General features: G+C 32.4%; 2 protein-coding genes across 2 annotated transcripts; one reads left to right on the top strand and one right to left on the bottom strand.

Moving 5' to 3' along the window:
• The first annotated feature begins 416 nt into the window (after positions 1-416).
• On the top strand, positions 417-8,602 carry LOC123714213 (ubiquitin-like modifier-activating enzyme 5). Its single transcript, XM_045668406.1, has 9 exons — positions 417-763; positions 1,018-1,153; positions 1,495-1,691; positions 2,349-2,535; positions 2,902-3,013; positions 3,587-3,684; positions 4,186-4,315; positions 6,788-6,858; positions 8,070-8,602. The coding sequence occupies exons 1-9, from the start codon at positions 627-629 to the stop codon at positions 8,181-8,183; spliced, it is 1,182 nt and encodes a 393-aa protein (XP_045524362.1). The 5' UTR covers positions 417-626; the 3' UTR covers positions 8,184-8,602.
• On the bottom strand, positions 8,572-19,886 carry LOC123714410 (mutS protein homolog 5-like). The gene is made up of 18 exons (XM_045668652.1): positions 19,786-19,886; positions 19,639-19,711; positions 19,188-19,256; positions 18,346-18,547; positions 17,790-18,018; positions 16,837-17,007; positions 16,119-16,257; positions 15,553-15,615; positions 14,801-14,905; positions 14,296-14,392; positions 13,646-13,836; positions 13,201-13,246; positions 12,286-12,424; positions 11,565-11,785; positions 10,542-10,687; positions 9,769-9,981; positions 8,985-9,140; positions 8,572-8,678 (listed from the first exon to the last, which is right to left on the bottom strand). The coding sequence occupies exons 1-18, from the start codon at positions 19,884-19,886 to the stop codon at positions 8,580-8,582; spliced, it is 2,460 nt and encodes an 819-aa protein (XP_045524608.1). The 3' UTR covers positions 8,572-8,579.
• Positions 19,887-20,175: the final 289 nt, after the last annotated feature.

The following is a 20,175-nucleotide window of genomic DNA, read 5'->3' as shown; positions in this document are numbered from 1 at the left end:
CAATATTAAAATTACAATATAATGTTAAACAAATATTTAACGATTAAAAAATGAATATAAACAATGGATATAGAATAGAGATAAAAATAAATGTTGATAAGACGGACATTTTCGGGGACAAAACTGTTCTTTAACGTTAAGAACTAAAAATAATTTATCTCGGTGACTTAGTTTTTCATAGATACATTTGTAAAAAACATTAAGTAAGTGTATATTTTGTCAAGTATGATTTGCATGGTCTGGAAATTTTACATTTAGTAGAAAACGACATAAAAACATAAAAAATAAAGGGTTAATTACAATAAACAATACATAAAATACTACATACTATTTCGCTATTATATTAATAGAGAAATAATCAATGTGTGCATGGGAAAACTTCTGTAGCTCTTCGTATCCGTATTTGGAATTAAACAGGTAGCTAATAAGCCTGCCACAAAACTTCCAATTAGCAGGTACGGACTCAAGGACGGACACGTTGAACGCAGCGTTCTATCGTGGCACACCGTCAGCAGTCTGCAGTGACTTTGACAATGGGCATTCGACGTCTCTTGCTATATATTTTCAATACAAACCAGATTCGAAAAGTGATTTAGTCTAAAGATTTATAATAATACTGTGTAAAAATGGCTAGTATTGAGGATTTACAGCGAAAAGTAAGTGAATTGGAAGCTAAATTAGCAGCTGCCCAGGGAAACGCAGGACCTGTGCGTCAGAAAATTGATATAATGTCTTCGGAAGTAGTGGATTCAAATCCTTACAGGTATTTTACGATTTTTCATTATATGTAATCGCAGAGTCTGCAGAGAGTCGATAATTTATTTCTAGTAACGCTTCTATTTTTAAGTAACCTGTAGAATTATCGTCGTTAATTATTCTTGCTACATTTTAAATCAACAATATGTTACAGCCAATATAGTGTAGAATTTTACTTAATTTGTATGCCAACATTTATAAAACTCATTTTATCTATTTCACTTAATAATTGATAATGTTTAATAATTTTAAATTAAACAGTCGTCTCATGGCACTCAAACGAATGGGCATAGTGGACAACTATGAGAAAATTCGAGAGCTCTCTGTTGCTGTTGTTGGTGTTGGTGGAGTTGGTAGTGTTACAGCAGAAATGCTTACAAGATGTGGCATTGGAAAGGTATTTCTTATTATGTAAAATGAAAAACTTTGTTCAAAAAATAAATAAAATTATGAAGTAGTGATAGAATAATTACAATAATCCATATTTTAATTATTATTAAAGGTTTAAAGAGATTAGGCCTTGATTTATTTAGATTTTAATAGCTCCTTATTAGACTATTTAAAACATTTATCCCTGGCTCTTGAAGTGGAGTTCCAACTACATGAACATGACATTTAAGTATCAATATAATTAATTAACCATACTAATATTATTATATTGCTATTATTAGTGTCTGCGAGTTCATTTCTATAACAAATTTGTGTTCAGGCCTTTATTGTTAATACTCTATGTTCCAGTTGATACTCTATGACTATGACAAAGTGGAGCTGGCAAACATGAATAGGCTATTCTTCCAACCCCACCAAGCAGGGCTTAGTAAGGTCAATGCGGCTGCGGCAACACTGCAATCTATTAACCCAGATGTCACCATAGAAGCACATAACTATAATATTACTACAATGGATAATTTCCAGAAGTTCTGTGACTCAATCAGGTAATTTTAATTATTTCAGTGTTTGTAAAATATATTCTTTTTAAATAAGATATTTTGAACAAAATGTTGAGTGAAAGTTTCTCATGAATATATATTACGAACAACTAGATGACCACAAGTTTATCTAAAAATACATTTAAATAGAAAATACAACTTCTGTATCTAAAAACTCAACTCAACAATTTAGGTGGCTTGTTAGCATATTAATTTTGTTAATGCACTTAATGAATTTTTTAAATTGTTAAATAAAAACTCATGTGTATTAATTAAAAATAAATTTTAGAATGAATAGTAATAAGACCAGCAGTTTCTATGTGTTATAAAATATCAAATCAAGTGGTGCTACAATTCTATATGTATGATTAAAAAGCATGATTGTGGTTCCATTGATTGTTACATTATTTATCTACGCATATACAAAGAAAACAATTTCATGGTGCAAATGGCTACCTTATAGTTACTATGTAATTATTTTTAGACAACCTAGTTAAAGAAAACATAAAAAAGATTGTGAAGAAGTGCAAGAGTTCATCAGAACTTGATATTTGTAAAGACTTAAATAGATTGACCAAGAGAGAGAGGAACAAAAATAAAAAAGCCACTGTTAAGAAAAAGACATCATTATTGAAAATATAATCTAATTTATTGTTCTTCCAGCAAAGGCAGTTTATCAGGAGGACCCGTAGATCTAGTTTTAAGTTGTGTGGATAATTTTGAGGCTCGTATGGCCATCAATACAGCCTGCAATGAACTTAACCAACGCTGGTTTGAATCTGGAGTCAGTGAAAATGCTGTGTCAGGACATATTCAGTTTATTGTTCCAGGCGAGACAGCTTGTTTTGCAGTAAGTTTGTAAAACATTTTTTTTGTTACACATTCTTGAAAAATTAAGACATACTAGTTTCTTCATAGTGGTTGATCAAGATAATATACATAAAGAAAAATCTATCAGCATAATTCGCATAGACACCCACAGATTGGGAAATGGATACTTGAGCATTATTCTAACACTGCTTCCGTTGATTTAAATAATTCAATAATGTATTCATATTGGAATTTGAGTTTTATATTTATACTACAAGACAGACAGACGGATATTGCTAAAGTATAGTTTTAATGTATACAGATATCCTAAACGTATTGTTTAATCGCATTTAAACTCGTGTATCATCAATCAATCATAAATTTTAGTAATAAATATATTATACAGTGCGCGCCTCCTTTAGTTGTTGCTTCCAAGATCGACGAGAAAACCTTGAAACGGGAAGGAGTGTGTGCAGCAAGTCTTCCCACTACTATGGGCATTGTTTCTGGGTTTTTAGGTAAAATAATATTTTTAAAGATATTATATAATCCATAAGAAACGTTATACAATCTTTTTAATGTTAGTTCATAAGTAATGTTGAAAAATACGTGTTGAAAAATATGTGTGCGTACACACGTAAGAAGTGAAACTTCTTTATGACCTTATTTTTCGAAAAATGATCTACTATATGCAACTTTACAGAAATTGGTTAAATAATGTTTAATTGGATAAAGCGTAACAAAAGGTTTTTATTATCATAGACATAAATACAAATAATATAATTATTCCATTTTACCTTAGTACTACTAAGATTATTAGAGAATTTCATTAATTGTAATAGAATTATTACTATCGTTGTTAACCTTATTATATATTTTGTTATTAATCTCTTCGAATCAACAGTGGACAAGAAAAAGTTGGCGCGTTACGGAAAAATGTGTCGGTAATTGTTTTTTCCAACGCCGATAAAGAAGTTTCACTTCAAAACGCTCTTTTAAATTGCGCTATCTATACTTAGTATTAGCGGACTATTTATTAGTGGCGAGTTACAGAGTACGGACTAATCTACTATATTTTAATTTAATTTCAGTACAAAATACATTAAAATTCTTGCTCGGATTTGGTAATGTCAGCCATTACTTGGGTTACAGCGCTTTGACAGACTTCTTTCCCACAATGGCTCTCAAGGTATAGTTTTATTAATTACTTAAAATACACAATAATTCTACGAGACTAATCTAGACTAGTCTGATTGCACTCTTTCGTCTCTTTCTGTCATATTGTTGTTTCACTGCAATGGAACGAGACAGATGACTTTAACTGTAGGATTAGACTAATGGAAGGTTACAACTTTTGAAACTAAATAAGAATTCATACAATTTATTAATATTAAAAAAGGATGTTAGGCAATTAGTAACTCAAATACAGAGTGATAAAAATGGAATACCTTTAGATATCGAACGTCTGTATGTACGAGTTAAACTCAAAAAATACCGAATTAATGTACGATGTTTAAGGGCAGTCTAAATTTAATGAAAGATAATGATTATTGTTGAGTCGCTTAGGTCGGATGTTAGTTTATAATAATAATGTTTTTAGGTTTTTAGTCCATGTTAGGGCTATGATTTAAAAAAAATAATAATATAAACCTTGCTTTTACACTGATTAATATTTTTTTAAATTTCACAGCCTAACCCTCAATGCGAAGACTCCTATTGTAGATTGCGTCAAACAGAGGTGAACGCACGACCGGCCGCCGTGGAGGTCGCGACTGAAGTGACGGAAGACGACAAACCTATACATGTAGATAATCAGTGGGGTGAGATTTTTATTATATTTAAAATACATATCTATAAATTAAAAATAAAAGGCTGAACAAAGTTCTTATATACCTTAATTAAGTATGCATATTTTTTTACCAATTTCAATAGTTTTTTTCTACTATGTAGATATGTATGTCCAAGTGTAAAGGATTAAAAAAGCTTTCAAGTCTGTGAAGAATTAATATAAAAAAAATATGGCGATATGGTAAAAGAACAAAATCAGTGTCCAAGGTGCTCTGTTACACGTTTACATCACAAAGATACTTAGGAGTTCGCCCTATGTCTCGACTCTGACTTTTTTTAATGGTACGGACACGGGGCTCAGCTCTTGTTAATGGAATGTGAAATCCATGGAAACACTGCCAAAAGGCTCGGAAGTACGTAGCCAGGTTATCATTCTGAAATTTCACAAATACACATATATTATTTATTTATTTATTCACACTTTGTTGCAAAAAAAGAAACACAATAACACAATACATAAAAATTACAAGGGCTGCAACGGGCGGCCTTATCGCTAATAAGCGATCTATTCCAGGCAACCCTAGTAAGAGAAAAACTAAAACAGAAAATGATGAGTGCAAGAAGTGCAGAACCAAATGTTATATAAAATATTCCCAAATCCTTAATCTAAAGTAAAAAAAATAATATTAATAACAAACCTAAAATGAAAAAGCTAATCTTACAGATTCATGAACAGCGAATAGCGATGCAAATGCCATGCAAAAGAAAAGGAAACACAAGAATTACACAAGTTACGATTGATCAGGATACGATAAGGTTAGGAAGTATTTATACAGAAGAGATTATATTTATTTAAAAGATGATACAGAGGTAGCCAATCGTATGGACTCGGGCAGCCTCCGCCATTAAGTTGTGGATTACAACCTAATGGCGGAGATCCTAAATGAATTGCCTAAGAAGGATAAGGTATAAGATGGAATTTCCAATAAGCATCTATTGGAAGAGCGTAACATATAGTTAGAAGGACCTAAGAATTTGAAGTAATTTTTGGGATAAGAAGGGGTTTTGGGATTGAAAAGAATTGAGCGTCACATCTGGTTCGAATAGGTACCACCCCAGCTGCCTACGGAATTTAGACATATGGTCATATTTCCGAAGCCCAACTATCAAACGTATGCAGAAATTTGGCAGGCGTTCCATCTTATCCAGTAGCTCTTCTTTCATATCAGAGGTTCATGAATCCGCATAATCGAGAATAGGAAGCAGAAGAGATTGCGCTAACATGGTTTTAGTGCGAATAGGAAGGAAATTTTATTTCATTTACGAAATTTCATTTCGTGGGAGTTTTAAATATAGCGCGACAAAATGTTGGAATAATATCCCTCCTCCGTTCAAAAATCTTCTGAAAAATCTTTTTCTTTAAAAAAATTGTTTTTTCTCTATTATTATTATTTTTGATTATTATTTTTTTATGTGTTTCTGTGTGTGTTTTGTTGGAAATAAATTAAATTAAATTAGAAAGACGTCTCAGAGCATAAGAAGCGGCGTAAATGTTACGGCTGATTTCCTTCACGTGATGACCCCAGGATAACGTCTGGACGAAGAAGATCTCAAGGTTTTTAACAGTTTTATTGAGAGTCAAGGCCACGCCGTCAAGGTACCGCCAGGGAGCTGAGTCCATTTGACCCTTGAAATAAAGAAAGGGCTTCCGATGATAACGACTTGACTCTTGGCAGGATTAATGTTAAGACCAAAGTCTTTACTCCAGTTGGCTATAGTATGAAGATCATCATTCATCGCCTGAATCGCAAGAGGAAGTTCAACCAGTGTAGACTGAACGTATTACAGTACGACAAACGTAGTTAAATAAAGGATATTATTAAAGAAAAATAGCGAATAATGTGTGGTGGGACACTGGTTCATCACTGGAACCGTAAGTAATAAAGATCAAACCGAAAAAGTATTTTATTTTAGTATAAATCCCTTGACCCAATACATGTTTGCACTACCCCCTCAAATTGTTTTTCGATGTAGTCTCAGACGAAGTTAAACTCCAAATACTATTAGTATCGGATAGACAAAGACATTATCTAAGGCATTAGGCAAACCTTATTGTCAATTCGACTCTGTGACCCAGTCATACATGACTCAGTCTTAATAACATTTTATTTTTCATATTGTCTAGTAAGCCGTTTTATTATAAACTATCTGCCCCCACGAACTTGTGAACCCTATGGTTAAACTGTTCGCTTTTCCGGATTAAAATTATATTTAGGTTTTCCGTGCAATTTTTCTCCATAATTTTTTCCTCAGATCTCAAGGAAATAAGAAAAAACACGAAATTTTTTTTCAAGATAATTCAATCGCATTTCACAAAACAATGCCGGTTTTGCGCCTATGATCTTATTTTGAGATTCATTTACAGTACTTGTAAACGTCAAAAAATTCTAGATAATAAACTTTCGGCCAGTCTTAAAAACATTACGACAACTGTGAATTTTCAGGTATCAGCTTGGTCGATGAAAATTCACCGGAAGAGGAGACACCCAACTTGAATCTGGTTGATGGAGTACAGGTATAAAGATATACATTTGGAAATTTCATAACTTATATAAGAAGATAGTCTTTATTTACAATTACATATAACACGAAAAGATAATACACACAAATACAGTTAAAGACAAAACACGCAACATTACGACGCATTGTTGAGTTTATATATAAACGAACAGATTTACTGTTATTTATCAGCTCCCACCCACCCTTGTCAACAAAAGCAAAGCTCTTAAACATAATAGTACATAAACGTAAAAATTTTTTGTAGGAATCCTCAAAAATGCATTTCGTTTTCAAGCATATACATTGTGTGGGTATTACATGTAAAAAAGTAAATAATTACTGTTGACGTAATCACTAAATAAGAATATCAAAGAGCCCCCGCAACGAAACGCATTACGAAAATGGAAATAATTATATTTTTGTTGAAAGGAAATTATTTTCATGAAAGGTAAAACGTCACTTCCGCGATGTTTATATTATTTTCAGCTATGTTTAATTTCTATAGGCAATATTTATTATGAATATGGTGTATTCTACGTCATGACACGCATACAATATGTACAAGAAAATCTTCATTGTTTCCTGCAACAGAATATCTTGAAGTTTTTATTAATTACATAGAATTGTTGAACAAATCAAATACAATGTTATGGGTTTTTAACATTAAATAAAACAAATTAGCACATATTAAGATATCTATAAAAGGAACCTCAGACAATTAATCTAGATACTAATATATTGAACTAAATCTTATAATTAACTTAACTAAATAAATGTGGGAGCCAGGAGGATTTTGGTTTATCCTATCAAAACTAATATATGTGGTAACGTTTACCACATAAACAAATTTGTTCATTTATTATTCAATAATGAACATCTAATTTGAGAGCGTTTCCCAAAGCTAAAAAGGAAGAAAACATTTTAGATAGCTTCAAAACAAAATAAAACCAAATCTTAAAATAATAATTAGAAAAAACATACCCCTCAACATAGTTATATCCGAAAAAAATCAAAATTACACATCACACAAGATACAATTTATGTCTTAAAAGCGTCGAATACACGGCAATCATCGCTCGTGCCTCTGGTCCTACCCTCATCCTATTATAACAATAAAATTAATTTCCTTAATCACAAAACTTCTTGCGAATTCAGAACTCAGTCTATTTCATCGTGTACATAAATATATATGTTCATTAAATTTTAATAAACTGTATTTTTTTTTAGGTCGCGTACAGTATCCCAGTAGATAATAGCACGCCCGAGTCCAGTACAGGTGGCGCAGTGGCGGCTTCTGAACTGTCCCTTGAGGAACTTATGCAGCAAATGAAGTCTATGTAGTTAAATAAATTAACTGGATACTATTTATCTAAGAAAATGTGTTTTGAATTGTAATTTTATTGCTTTGTAACATGCATTTTTGAGCAACATTGAGGTCACAAATATCTTATGAATAAAAGGAAGTTCTCAATATTTTTTGTTAATTTTTTTTAAAGATTATATAGAGACACATTTATATGATCTGTTATATGTTTAATTGATATTTTCTTTAGTAGGCGATCTGTTTTGTGCGTACAAGGGACAGTGTTCACCGAACGTATTGTCTCGCAATGGTGAAATAAAAAATAACAAAAGTATTAAAATTATTTATTAAGAATATTATAAAACATTCCGTTATCATTGGTATATTTTGAAATTTTATATAATGTTGCTAATCGAAATGTTTAAAGCGATTTTTTAATAAATGTCTTCTAGAATGAGGTCTTTTCTTATCTTCTTTGTGATATTATTTAATTTCGACATTATTTTCTTATTCGGTTCTGGTAATTGGTGATTCTGAAATAAGACATTAGTATTCATGACTTTAAAATGACACGATTTGCAATCTTTTCTTAACACTACAGAAAAATCACTAAAAACATCTACTAAAAAACAACTTGTATATAAATTGACTGTGGTTTATGAGTTATATTCAAACCTGAGGTCGTAGGTTCGAACCCATACTTCATGGGGTTCTCTTTCTATGTGCTACGATTCAGAAATCTATGGCTCGTAAAGGGTTGATGGTGTTAAAGGTGAATCTGGTGTCAATCCCATTTTGGCTAAGTAGGAATATGTAATATAAAGATATTGTTACATTACATTCATGGCCTGGAAGATTTGTTTAGCTCTATGCACTATATTTTCTTCAATTCCACTGGAACACGCCACCTGGTGGGCGAAACTGGACTCGCAAGAGCCTTCCATTACGCGAAATAAGAATACCGGTTCGCCATCTTGGATTATGTGCTCGAAACTCTGATTTTAAAAGTGTTTTCAGATTGATTTTATGTCGAAAGAATTGCTTTTGTTAAATTTTCACTTCATATATGTATGCAGTATGCATATTCCAAGAAAAAAATGTTTCGCAAAAAAGCCAGCACGTTTAAAATGAGACTAGTTAAAGTATTAAAATTGAACAATAGACAAGGATAAAATGTATCAGTGTTGAGAACGCTAGAAAATGTTTAAGATTGAGTGATTTATGAAAGATACAAGTCTGGGTTAATTTTGTTTTTTAACAATTTGAATTAATGAATACAAATAGTGTGGAGGATGGAAGTTGTGTCCTACATCCACCAACCTACGACTACCTGGCCCGCAGGTCTCAGTGGCTGAGGGTGAGATATTGTATATGTTATGCGGCGAATATATATGTTATGAGCAGTGTTGGCCTAGTGGCTTCAGCGTGCGACTCTCATCCCTGAGGTAGTAGGTAGGCCCATAACCAAAAGGTTGTAGCGCCATTGTTTTTTTTATATGTTATGCGGTCGGAAAGACTTCGTAAGCGGCGGTAGGTATGTGATCATAATTTGTACTCGAAGATGGTGAAATAACTAATAATTTTAATAATTATAGTATTATAATAGTAATAATTTTAACTTACCAAGAATTTAACGATTGGAGTATCAACAATAAACTCTTTTACGTTCAAAAAATGGGTAGATAAAAAGACATGTGGACATTCCTCAGACCTAAATAGTAGCGTGTTGAGACACGCCGCGAGTAGAGACAAGCCGTCGGTTTCCGAAGTGCCTTTACCAAACTCATCTACCAGTATCAAAGAATTCGTTGACGATTCTTGTAGGGCTAATGCCATCTATGAAAAATTAGTCCCTTTATAGAAAGCAGCTTGTACTGACTTCGCATATGTTGACGTTTAATATTTTAGGAAAATATTTACCTTTGTTTCTTACCTTACCTGTCGGTGGAAAAGTGCTAAATTTAAAAAAAATTGAAACGTTTAATAAAAGTTATACAGTTATAAAGACTTAACAAAACTATATACAGGAAGAATGCGGGTAGGTGTGAGTGAGTTTTTGTCACAATGTAAATATAGCAATGTGTCTGGGTCTATTAGAACTACTAAAGGGTGAAATTATAACAATATACATTAAATCTAATAATGAATATTATGCTAAATAGAAATTATAGAGTAAAAGCGGGAGTATATCCTTCTAGTTTCATCTTAGAAGCTTCGCAGATTGTCCTCGTGGGATTTCCGACCAAAGTCGCATGGCCATTAAATACATTGGATTTCGTGAATTATTGTTATACTTCCTCAAACACATTAATACCGCGCATTCGGTAGTTATTGAGATTATCGTGTTCATATAGACGCGGCAAGGGAACTTCATTTTAGAATATGTCAGAATTAACCTGTTTGAGATCGATGAGAAAAGCGGACATGTGCGCCGCGATGCATTCAGTTGATTGTATTCGGGTGAAAATATTTGACACGATACCAATAGTGGCGCATTCTGCTGGCACAAAGCTGCCTATATGTGCTAGATATACTATCAGACCTAAAATTGTTTCATTGTTTTTATATATTTGTTCATAATAATAAGTTTATTCTTAAAGCGGACAACCATATGTCCGTTTGGCATTGTGTTAGTTTCAACATTGTCCTGAATATTTCATTACTAGGATATTCTGTTATAAAATCATATTACACACATCAATACAGCAATAACACACACATATACATATTTAAAGGTTCATTTTTACATTATTTCAAGTTTATTTAACTCCCGATTGGGCGTGAAATACTAAACCGTTGCTTTGTTTTTTAAGGCTTGCCGTTTATCATGTACATGCCATAAAGACGCTATGTGAATAAAACATTAGCCTCAAATGATAGGACCTCCACCACGTTGGTCACAATTTTTTTCATGATTTCTCGAGTTTTGACTGCAGTACTTTTGAACAATTGTGTGATTTCAATAAAATTAAAACAACGAAGTAATGACGTTATAGTTTTTACTGAATTATCAGTGCTATTTAGTCTCTCACAACTTGAATCACTGTAAACATGAAACTATGTTACTATATGTCACTAATTTTTATTGGTATTAAATTACGTCAAGCTCAATTACTGAAATGGGGTGGTTCTTTCAATAGGGTTTAATGATGTAGAGGAAGGACTCTTCCTCCCACCTAGAGAGGCATTTTTGACCACTGACTGGTATGAAGGCCCGAATAGCTGTATATATTCTTTGCGGCCGAAATAACTCTTATAGCGCGATTCAGTGTATAAAGTCATAGGTATCGCAACAATATCGTTTACCTTCGCATTATTTTTAACAACATTTCGCCACCCCAATGTACTAAATGATATATAATTGGGAACATATATATTGTCAGCTTTATATATTCAACTTTATAAATAGTATGTCTTACCAATTTGTTTCATATAAACAGACTTGCCACTCGAATTTGGTCCCGTTAATATCTTAACAAATCCTGCCGTGTGAGTGCTCTCGGCATCATTTGGAACAAAACTCTCACAAATGGTTAAGTATAAGGGATGTTTTCCCTGTTTTATATGTATTATTTTGTCCATAGTTAACTCTGGACGTACGAAGTTAAGTTCTTTACATACTTTGGATATAGCTATAAGGCTGTGGAGGTGTTTCATTTATTAAATAGCTGTATTCCGCGTTGACCGTTCAACTCACGTCCCCAATACAAATTATTTAGTTGCGGAGTTATTAAGTAAAAGGAAGGAGATTTTTTGTAAAATTATTTTTTTTCCGTAGTTGTCATGTATTCTAGAATATATATATATATGTCGCAGCCAACTTAATAAGCCGTTCAATTAACAGCCTAGCCTATTAACTAAACAGCGCAGCTTAACTAGCAGCCTGAAAGATATACAGGCAGTTGATCTAAGAGCTAAGAGATAATGAATTGGATCGATGGCCTTTCATTTTTGCCTAGTCTGTTGACGGTTTATTTAAATTTAGTTCCACTTTATGACACTCGAACTCGAAACGAAACTCTTCAAACTGTACAACAATAGGGCGTCAGAAAATCACAACTTTGATGGTGTTTCCTAAAGTTTAATGGAAAAACAATTTCTAAAATATATAAAACTCAGTTTATGAATGTAAATACAAACCAATCTAATTCTGCGCAATTCTCGATAAGCGCGGACAAAGAATTCAAATTCTCCAATAAGATTGACGTGAAACGCATCATGATACGTGTCTCGTGAGCAACTATTTCTGGGTACGTGTCGCCTATTAGTAGGTCCAGTTCTATAATAGTACAAATAAACAGATAAAAAGTTTGTCTTTTGTTAACATAGATTTTACACATTTAAAGAAAACACTTTTTTACCGGATTGAAGCTATGCATTATGTGATACTTTTTGACATTCAACACCTTTTGTCTTCAGTCACCGTGACCACGCACGCTGTAAAGCACGCGAAACGTCGGAAAAAAATTAAAATTATGTAAAATCATTATAAGTTTATAATAATAGGCAGCTTCAATCCGGTAAAAGAGTGTATTCTTTAAGATAAAAAGGTTTTTATTGCATAAAGTTTATTGCACTATTTATCTAACTCGACGGCTCATGTATTACTGCTATGAAATGCTCTAATTGTTGTTTTTAATTTAAACATATGACAATATCGGCAATGGATAGCTTGCCACCATGACAAAGCGTTTTTCAACAATACAAAACATTAAATTGAACTTTTTGTTAGGATTTCCTTTAAATTAGAAGCGATAACCAAAATATGTGTTAATAATCAGGCTGGCTTTGGATTCGGAATAGAGCCGTTTCTTTTTTATTTTATAGACAAGTAGGTGTTCGGAGTTCCTTCTTTTTGTGCATGTCGTCGAATCTTGGTTATATATGTCGAGTTGTTAACGAAAGGGAGCATGTGTTAATAGTCCACATAGAACTCACCAAGCTGTTGTACCAAGAAATATATTTAAATAGCGTTATTTTTGTATGTCCTTTGGATATAGTTTTTCTAAGTAAATTGTTTTGAAATGTATTCTTTGTGAAGTAATTATTACTTACCATCGCAACCTTTGCTTTTGTAATGAATATAATCGTTGTTTTGGAACTGTAAAATGGAACAATGTAAGTCAAAAATTCCAAGAAAATCTTTTCTAGCTAAGAAATTTGCGTTCGATCGACACATATTTTTTGACTATGGCATTGCTGCGCTATCGCTGTTTACGGTTTGGTTTGATTGGTTTGTGTTCGATTCCAGGCGAAATAATTTCGGTTTACAAAGTCAACAACTTGACTATAAAATTAAAAGTCCGTAATTTAAAAATTATAAATTAAAAGTGATATAAACATATAGCAAACGAAACTTTTGATATGAAATATTTTATGCAGATGTCCACCTGAAATGTCAATAATTAAAAAAAAAAGTAAATCGGCTGAAGTCATCTGATGTTAAGGCTTTTTGGGCACTACTTCCATAAATTACCCTAAGTTGTTTTACAAATAGTACCATGAACTTCATATCCGGCAGCTGCTTCTGGTCCAAGGTGAGATGATCAGACCAGGCCTTTACTCCCAGAAGATATCCCAAATGAGGCATATACAACATCGTACACTCTTCAACGAAGGATGGGAGACGCTCCATCTCTACTTTGGCAGTCTCCGACATAAGGTTGTGGAGACTGGCCATTGTTTGCTTTTCTTAAGACATAACAATAAAGTGGTTCAAATGCTAATCATTTTAGTTATAAATAGCATGTTTATAGAAAGATGTATTAAACCGACTTGTGAAGTATTAAAACAAACCAGTGGCGCTATCACCTTTTTAGGTCTGGGCCTCAGATTTCTGTATCTGTTTCATAATCATTTATAGGCAAGTAGGTGATCAGCCTTCGTCTTTTTGGGTTTAATGCCGGTTTCCTGACGATGTTTTCCTTCGCCGTTCGTGTGAATGTTAAATGCGCACATATACCGAAAGTACATTGGCATTACAAGCCGGGTATCGAACCTACAACATCAGGAATGACATTCACACGCTGAAGCTACTAGCTTACTGCTGCTTTATTTGCAAAATTATAACTGAATCAATATTTGCTATAAAGTAGGAAAATTAAATATATTTCATGTTTTATACAGTCACATTGGAATGTTTTGTCTTACTCATATCTAAGTCCGCATCCACTCCAGCCTTAACAGTGAACTTTCCTTCCGATTTCGAGAGATCGAAATCTATTATTCTATTCATGTATAACGCCATCTGTTAATTGTAAGTAAATTTTTATATTGGTAGAATTACACAAATTGAACCTAGCGGTATGCTTTCGAACCTCGTTTGTGAAATTTTTTTCTTTCTATTAACTTTAGTACGCTTGAAGAAATCTTTAAAAAATTTAAACTTAAACTCTTTGTGGGTTAGGCATGGCTGACTAAAAATTATTAATTGGGTTTATATTTTGTAAAATGAAATAAATAGAAACTTATAAATAACAAAAGCTTTTTATTATGTCATTAAAAATATTTATGAACAATTCTTAAATGCAAAACTTCGGCATTAAGCCTTTTATATTTCCATTTTAAAGGTTTAGGATGACGATATAGAAGTTACCTTCACCGAGTCTTATAATAGTGATCTCATGAATCTAAATGATTTAAATACTTTTATTACCTCATATAACTTGTTGGTGTCACAAGTGGCTATATTCTCCAAATATTCACTTGAGCGAGCTATTGGCTCACATAATTCACTTATCAGTACCGCATTGTATAGGGTCTAAAAATGAATGTTTATTACGATAGAAAAATAAGCAAAACGATGTTATTTTGTTTCTTAGCACAATTACAGACAGGTATATCAAAAACTTTTAACATTATTTCTTTAAATTTTGTTGAAATATGTAGCTAGTTCCAACAAATTGTGTAAATATTAGCTTTAGAATTTGATTTGATATTATTTAAATTCCTTCTCTACTTTATTAATTTCCTAATCGTAACTGACAATTGTCATCAATATTTCACTATTAGTGCGTATTGTGCCCACGAGAATGTAAGTGCGTGCTTCTATTTCACCATGCCTACAGCTGATAGAGGATCTTTGACAATCTGAGACAAATCTTTGTTTTTAATTCATTTTATTATTATTCATTACTTCAGATGTCATGTGGAACAAGGTGTAATGGTTGCAGCTACTTGCAAACATTTAGTAAAAGAAACAACTTGGCGATTAAAAAGGGTATCGTGAAGTTTGTTACCAGTTCTTTTCGAGCGTTCTACGCCCTTTTTTTGAGAAATGGCAGTCGATAAATGTAAATTTAGAAGCATTTAATATATATGTCTTTATTGACATTAATTAGTGTACATTGTGTTATCTTAATGAATATATGATTTTGAATTTGAAACTGAATGCAAAATCACACTTACATTATAAAGAGACTTCCAATGGTAAGCTTTAGCCGAAAGCGCTTTAATCTTTGCTAAAATACCCTAAAACAAATGTATATGCAATATCAGTTCAGTCCCCTTATAATAATCATCGTCATTTTCATATTAAAGGTTATTTCAACCGGCGTTAAGGGATAAAGACGCCCCAAAAGCCTTTGCCAGCCCTTATGAAGCATTAATTATATGGTCAGGATAACTTTTGAGCTTTTAAGTTGTGACATGAACTACACATATTCCTGAACCTTTTTTGTTTTTATCTGTTGCAGCAGTAACTGGGGGTTGTACGTCATAATCCTTATAATGAAGCTGTTACAGCTGTTAGTTTAATAGTCAACATAAAAGACCTTTTTCTTGAATGGTCTAACCCTTCTAAAAAAATGCTCAATCTTTTCTAAACCTAATGTAGCAAAATTCAAGTCAAATTTTGAAACTATTTACGCTATTGTAATCTCTCTATTAGAATAGTGATTAAAGCAATGCAGTAATAAAGAAAAAAATCACCAGAGAATTCATCTTATTACGTTACAAATATTTGATTAACATACATTGACATTCTTGATGAATCTAAGCGAAGAACAGATGTTCCTTAGAGCAGTATCACTTTGTGGTCTCATAAAGAAGGCGACGACTTCTTGTCTTTGCTTCAAAACCACTAAGTCCTTACTTGGATGACGGAATAGTGCCCTAAAAGTTACATATCCATTATCTACAAATACATTTCATATCTTATGAAATACGCGGAATAAGTTAAGAAGTCGTTTACTTATTCCGTATTCCGTATTCCTTATTAAAGTTTAAAATTTTTGTACATGAAAACATGAAAAGGTAAGCCGGTTCGAAGGACCAAAATGTTACTTAAATTATACATAATTTTCACATTATTATTATTATTTTTACATTTATTATTACAGAAATAACTACTCGCTGAGAACATTTAATTAAGTATCATTATACTTAATGCTAATGCATGCATTTGCAATTACATTTAATGATAAATGTATTCAATTTGTTTTTCTTTGATTTTTGCAATATTCGTAAAGAGATTGTCACATCGTAATAAAAGCGATATATGAAAGCGTCTCGCTTATATTATACAAAAAAGTAGAAGCAAAAATTAACCTTAAAAACGAAATATTTTGATTAAATTAAAAATGAGCAAAATTGTTTGCAAATAACGTTATTAGCAGTTACTTTATTACTCTTTCTGGTACATACCAATTTTTGCCTACTAAAGATTTAGAGAAATATAAAATAAATCATTACCTCATACGTCGGTGGCCGACTTTCGAGGAACATTTGCTGAATAGTTGAAAAAGGCTTAGCCCTTCCTTATTGCTTCCTTGGACTCCCTTTTTAAAGTTACTCGGATGAGATATGGTACTAAATATTTGCAAACCCCGATATGTGTCTTCGTCCATTGTTACTATGTCGTTACTATAAAATGCAGTTTTTCTTCATTTATTTATTACTAACAGTGTTTTTCAAGTTTCCCTATTTACTTCACCAAAAAAACATTTTCACAGAAAGAGACGAAACACAAAAAGCTTTGTAAGGTAGCGTTGTGTCATAGAATAAAAGATAGCACTTACACTCATACTCGTAATTAATAATTGACTTTACACGATGTCTTGTTTACGCAATGATGTACTGTACATTAAAGTTTCCATACGACGTAAACTGAACAACACTCGACGTTTATCAGAGACTTTTAATTCAATAATATACTTATATTACGGTAAAGAAAAGAGTTATATAATCAATGTGTTTTTGATTAATAAGATAATTTGCGTGTTCTGTGTGAACAGCAGGGACGGATAATTAATTAAAGGTTACTGTTTAAAGTCCATGCATTTTTTGAAATACATAAAAATTAGTTCACCATATGTTAACGTACGATTCCTTATTACCTAACTCTTTTTTTGTATAACAAAGGGCAGACAGGCAGGAAGCTTACCTGATGATAAGCAATGCCGGCCGTTAAGAGTGGGTACGCTCCTTTATAGAAGGACCCTAAGTCGATTTTTTTGGAAAAACTGCAATGTGTCGCAAGTTACAAATAGTGGCGGTGCGCCAAAACTGCCTTAAAAACGCTCAGTTGTGGCACGACGGACATTGAGGTGTTACGGGTCGAATTTCGTATTCTGCCTCAACGTCCGATGGTGAAACTCAGCTGCAAGTAACTCATTTATACACTTAAACAACAAGGTCTTACTTACAGTGAAATCCGTTTTAAGCCCAGAAATTGTGGTTTTGTGTGTAAATCCATACACAAATTTGACCAATTAAGATCTAGATAACGTAATAAAGCGCCTAGGGCATGCACGCTTTGGTTTTGGGAGAAATCTATCACTGTACGTAGAAATGTCAATCTCTCCTCATCTGTGCAATTTTGTGGCTCATTAGGAAGAGATAGAGAGAAAATGCGACGCTTGCAGGCTTCAAAGTCTATTAAAACACGTTTACGTTATTATAATAGATCCGTTTCAGCCGTTTTGTAAAAAAATGTAAAATGGTCTAAATGTTTTCCATAGATTAGTTAATTAAGGTTTTTTTTAATTATATTAATTACGTTTCCCCTAATGGAGCACAGTGTAGTTCTAACTACTATAAAATTATGAACTCCAATAAAAAACTACAATTAATTCAGGTGTAGGGACGTGCCACCAACAGGACCTATAACTTGATAGCCTATAAGCAGCACTAGCGTGTAACGTTACTGCCGAATTGGCAAGACTAAAATAATTATTAATATTAATAATCGTGTTTTCTTACTGTAATCTTTAGATGCGACAAAAATGAGTTTACATTTGCCGTTCGAGTCATTTTCTTCGAATACAATCTTTTTCACGATGCTAATAAATGTATTCTGACTTTTACTATCGAGTATTATCTTAACCGGATCCACTTGTCTAAATAACGATACGAATATTTGATGTTCTGGCGGACGATCGAGGATTTCTTCCAGAACCTCAAGCTGAGACACAATTTAACTCATTAAATAAATATAAATTACATATATATATAGTCTACAGTCTTTTACATTCACGGTATATATACTAGGTTATGATAAGACTTTGGTAGACCATACAAAGGCCATCAAGATTGTTGTAGGTTTACGTTGGTAGCAATATCATGCAGTTTCAATTCATAGTATTAAAATACATATATTATCAATAAAGCGCAAACACAATTTAATAGAAAAAGACGGAAGAGTACTTTCGTGTCTTTCTAGTGCAATTGGATTGACTGATTGACTGACAAAATGAAAATATGTATACGTAAGATTGAGTTATGTTTGAGTAAAAACATTTATAAGTTACTAGCGGATCCTACAGACGTTGTCATGTACACACGTCTTACACACAAAAAGCTATGTAATAATGTAAATCATTCTCGACTCCACTTGAACACACAAAAATTTTGATCTATACCAGCTGTTTATTTGCTGTATAAATAAATAACCTAGATAACGACTGCGCTATCTGTAGGGCTCCACCCAAACGCATACAAAAAAAAATCATTAATATCGTTCTAGCCATTTAAGAGGAGTTCAGTGACATACATACATACGTACAGTAGAATTATATTTAAACATAAATGTCTGAATAAATTACATCTCCTGTTTGTAGAGTGTAGGCCGCAGCCCCCAGCTTTCCTGATCTGCAGCATACGGCAAGTAGACGCTATGTAAATGTATGAATGTTTCATTAATTATAAGGTTATTAAAAAATAATTTCTTGGCATTTCTGTAATCATAGAAACAATCTTCAATCTACATGAAACAATGCGTGTCGCATTGAGGTCATTTGGACGAATTAACAAATAAAGTAAGCAATTTTATGTTGGAATTACATATAAATATCTATTTTTTATTTATTACATCTAACGAAATAAATAACCAAAACGAAGTATCCAAAAATAAAATATATTGTGCTATTTTTAATATTCAACTACTCAGTTCAAAAGTGGGTAAAATTGAGAAATATATATGTAATACTTTGTAAGTATACTTTACGAACATTTATTAGTTAATTTTTTTACAAGAAAATTTTATTTTAACTGTACCTCCTCAACCTCTGACTCTTCCGTCTCCTGATTTTCACATGAATTTCTATTCGTAGATAATAAATCGTTATTTCTGCATAAAGAAAAACATAAACTCACATGAAAGTAAATTATGTTAATAATACGAAAATAAATATCCAAAAGTACCTTCGGCATGTTGAAATTATAAAATGACTTGGACGCGAATTTTGTGCGGCACTAGAATTGGAATCCGAGGCTGCGGCCTGAGCTGATGTAGACGCATTCATATTAATAGTAATAAGTATTTAATTTTATAATCTTGCACAATAAAATAAACTAATTAATTAGATCTACGCGTTAATTATTCACAAAACACAATTCATCTGACATTTTCCCGCTCTTTTAACTCTAATCACAAATGACACATACATAAATCCTTAATTGTCTATGACAAATAGAGGATTTTTTTTTTAATTGTATGGCCTGGTAATGAGACAAAGACAAATTAGAGATAGAAGATGCGCACTTGTGTCATTCATTTATTTAGCTGCGTAGGAACTTTATGTGTTTTACCTT

Source organism: Pieris brassicae, chromosome 9 (assembly GCF_905147105.1).
Source record: "Pieris brassicae chromosome 9, ilPieBrab1.1, whole genome shotgun sequence".
Lineage (NCBI taxonomy): Eukaryota > Metazoa > Arthropoda > Insecta > Lepidoptera > Pieridae > Pieris > Pieris brassicae.
The sequence above is the reverse complement of the archived record's forward strand: the minus strand, read 5'-3'. Positions and strand labels throughout refer to the sequence as shown.

Bases quoted from the DNA above. Each gene is read 5' to 3' on its own strand.
- LOC123714213 (XM_045668406.1), top strand. From the start codon at position 627: ATGGCTAGTATTGAGGATTTACAGCGAAAAGTAAGTGAATTGGAAGCT. The intron at 1,154-1,494 runs GTATTTCTTATT...TCTATGTTCCAG, and splicing joins CAAGATGTGGCATTGGAAAG to TTGATACTCTATGACTATGA. The intron at 3,685-4,185 runs GTATAGTTTTAT...TAAATTTCACAG, and splicing joins TTCCCACAATGGCTCTCAAG to CCTAACCCTCAATGCGAAGA.
- LOC123714410 (XM_045668652.1), bottom strand. From the start codon at position 19,886: ATGAATGCGTCTACATCAGCTCAGGCCGCAGCCTCGGATTCCAATTCT. The intron at 11,786-12,285 runs GTTTGTATTTAC...ACACCTCCACAG, and splicing joins AATTGCGCAGAATTAGATTG to CCTTATAGCTATATCCAAAG. The intron at 9,982-10,541 runs GTTAATTCTGAC...AATTTTTCATAG, and splicing joins TTCTCATCGATCTCAAACAG to ATGGCATTAGCCCTACAAGA.